This window comes from Octodon degus, unplaced genomic scaffold, assembly GCF_000260255.1.
Source record: "Octodon degus isolate 3935 unplaced genomic scaffold, OctDeg1.0 scaffold00104, whole genome shotgun sequence".
Taxonomy (NCBI): Eukaryota; Metazoa; Chordata; class Mammalia; order Rodentia; family Octodontidae; genus Octodon; species Octodon degus.
This window is the reverse complement of record NW_004524680.1, coordinates 4,805,047-4,807,326: the sequence shown is the minus strand read 5'-3', so window position 1 is coordinate 4,807,326 and position 2,280 is coordinate 4,805,047. Positions and strand designations below refer to the sequence as shown.

The following is a 2,280-nucleotide window of genomic DNA, read 5'->3' as shown; positions in this document are numbered from 1 at the left end:
GCTTTTCTGGAGAGGATACTGAGCTCAGACTTGGTGCTTAACAACTACCTCATTCCAGCTGGGGTGAGTGAGTCCCCCACTGGGGGGAGCCATTGGCAAGCTGCCCCTCAGGCAGTTGACACCCCCCTCTGGCCCTGGCTGCAGACCTTGGTCCACTTGTGTCTGTACTCGATGGGCCGAAATCCTGCGGTGTTCCTGAGTCCAGAGCAATATCACCCTGAACGCTGGCTGGACAGCAGGCAGAGCTTCCGCCACCTGGCTTTTGGCTTTGGGGTGCGCCAGTGTCTGGGGAGGCGGCTGGCAGAGGTGGAGATGCTGCTGTTTCTGCATCATGTGAGAGAGCCTGGGCGGGTCCATGGGATGAGGCGGGACCCTGGCCAAGGTGCCTGGAGGGAGTCTGAGGACAAGGGCAGGCCTTGGTAGAGGTGTGGCGTGGCATTAGTGGGGGGAGCCTTACAGAGCAGGGAAAGGCTGGTGCTGGTTGGGTCCTCCCATAGTAGTGCAGAGCCCATGTGGTGGGTGGGCCGGGGGCTTGCAGTGTAGGCTCTGAGTTGAATCATGGGAGGCGCTGCAGAATAGGGCAGGGCCTGGCCAGGAGGGCTTTGCAGTGTGTTGAGTCTGCTGGGGAGCACAGGCTGCTCCTCCCCCAGTCTGGTGGCAGCACTTAGGTGTAGTCAGGACCCTGACCCTGCTGAGGAGCCCGGATGTAATCCATACCTCTGCCCTAGGTTCTGAAATCATTCCACGTGGAGACACCGCACAGAGAGGATGTGAGCTTGTCCTATCGCTTTGTTCTGATGCCCACCTCCTTGCCTCTCCTCACTTTCCGCCCTGCTCGCTAGTCACACCTCCCCACCAAAGGTCCCAGGCACATCACCGCCCCTGTCTCCACGATCCCCGATCCTCGGCCATTCTTCTTTCTCTCCTGCAAGAGCACTGCTTCCTGGCCACACTGCTATCCAGATGGCCTCCTGCTCAAACAGCGCAGGCAAAGCCCTGCAGGATGTGGACCCACCAGGCTGTGCAGCAAGGCCAGAGCAGAGCTCAGGAGGGGACCTCGGTGGCAGGTCCCGGTTGTGCCCGACTCCCAGTTCCACCCGGCTCGATCTCCGCCAAGTCCCTCTGCTGGAGCACAGTGCTCTCTGAGCGTTGCTTTCACTACCTCCCGTGAGCACTCACCACACTGTGTGTGAAATCAAAGAGTAGGAAAGTAACCGTGAATACTAGCGACAACTTTATGCCATCCAGGGGGTGGTTGTGACGGGCATAGGTTCAGATTGGTGTCGTGCTGGAGACCTGGGACAGGAGAAGCCACTGCTGGGTGAGCTGCGTCTTCCTCAATGTGAGCATTGCCTGGCGCAAGGCAGACATTTCCTAGGAAAAGCACTAACTTCCCTGAATATTTAGGGTGCAACAGGGTGTGTTAACCTCTTGCAGATTTCTCTGGAGGTTCAGGAGTACTGGGGAAGAATATTTTGGCAAAGAATGAGGATTTTATAAGATCACAGCTGTATGCGATGAATTAGTCCCCACTGAAAATCATGTGTTCGGCTCCAAGTGTCCCTAGAATGTGAATGTATCTGGGGTTAGGGCCTATGTCAGGGGATTCATGTGAAATGAAGTGACTTCAAACTGTCAACCTGAGAAGATTCGTTTAGGTCGCGTACACACAAATGGGCACACTATGACGCACTGGGGGAAGGGACCGGGAAAAATCCAATGCTACCTGCATCTGCACCTCAGACTTCTCATCTCTGGAGTGGTGGAAAAATAAATTTCTGTTGTTTAACTGCCCAGCTTGTGGCCCTTTCTTAGGCAAGCAGAGTAGAACAATGCTGTAGGTGAGCAGGGAAGGCTGGCACACCCAACAGAAGCCCTCATGGCAAAGGACAGAAACAAGGCCCTGTCTCCATCCACGTGCTTCCTTAGCAAGGCTGGCCATGGCTTCCCTGGGGGTGTAGGTGGCAGTGTCCAGAGGGGACCTGTGTGCATTGTCATTGCCTATTGCTTCCCCTCGTGAAGTCTTGGGCTAAGGTCGCGGCCTGCTGCTGTTAGGCTAAGTGCCCTCCAGAGGCCCGTGCGTTGAGGGACCAGTGCCAAGGTCACAGCACTCCTGGCAGTTGGTGGAATATTTAGGAGGCAGACCCTCATGGAAGGACTGTAGTCATTAGGGGCTTAACCTCCAAAATGTCATTGGAGCCTAGTCCCTCAGGTCTCTTCCTGTTTTGTGTCTTTGTTTCCCGGCTACCACAAGTTGAGGAGCTTTTCATGCCACATGCT

At 55.7% G+C, this 2,280-nt stretch overlaps 1 protein-coding gene across 1 annotated transcript; it reads left to right on the top strand.

Annotated features, from left to right (window-relative positions):
* Positions 1 to 15: 15 nt before the first annotated feature.
* LOC111818826 (cytochrome P450 11B1, mitochondrial-like) lies at positions 16 to 1,225 on the top strand. Its single transcript, XM_023723835.1, has 3 exons — positions 16 to 63; positions 145 to 333; positions 729 to 1,225. The coding sequence occupies exons 2-3, from the start codon at positions 172 to 174 to the stop codon at positions 840 to 842; spliced, it is 276 nt and encodes a 91-aa protein (XP_023579603.1). The 5' UTR covers positions 16 to 63; positions 145 to 171; the 3' UTR covers positions 843 to 1,225.
* The last annotated feature ends 1,055 nt before the right edge of the window (positions 1,226 to 2,280 follow it).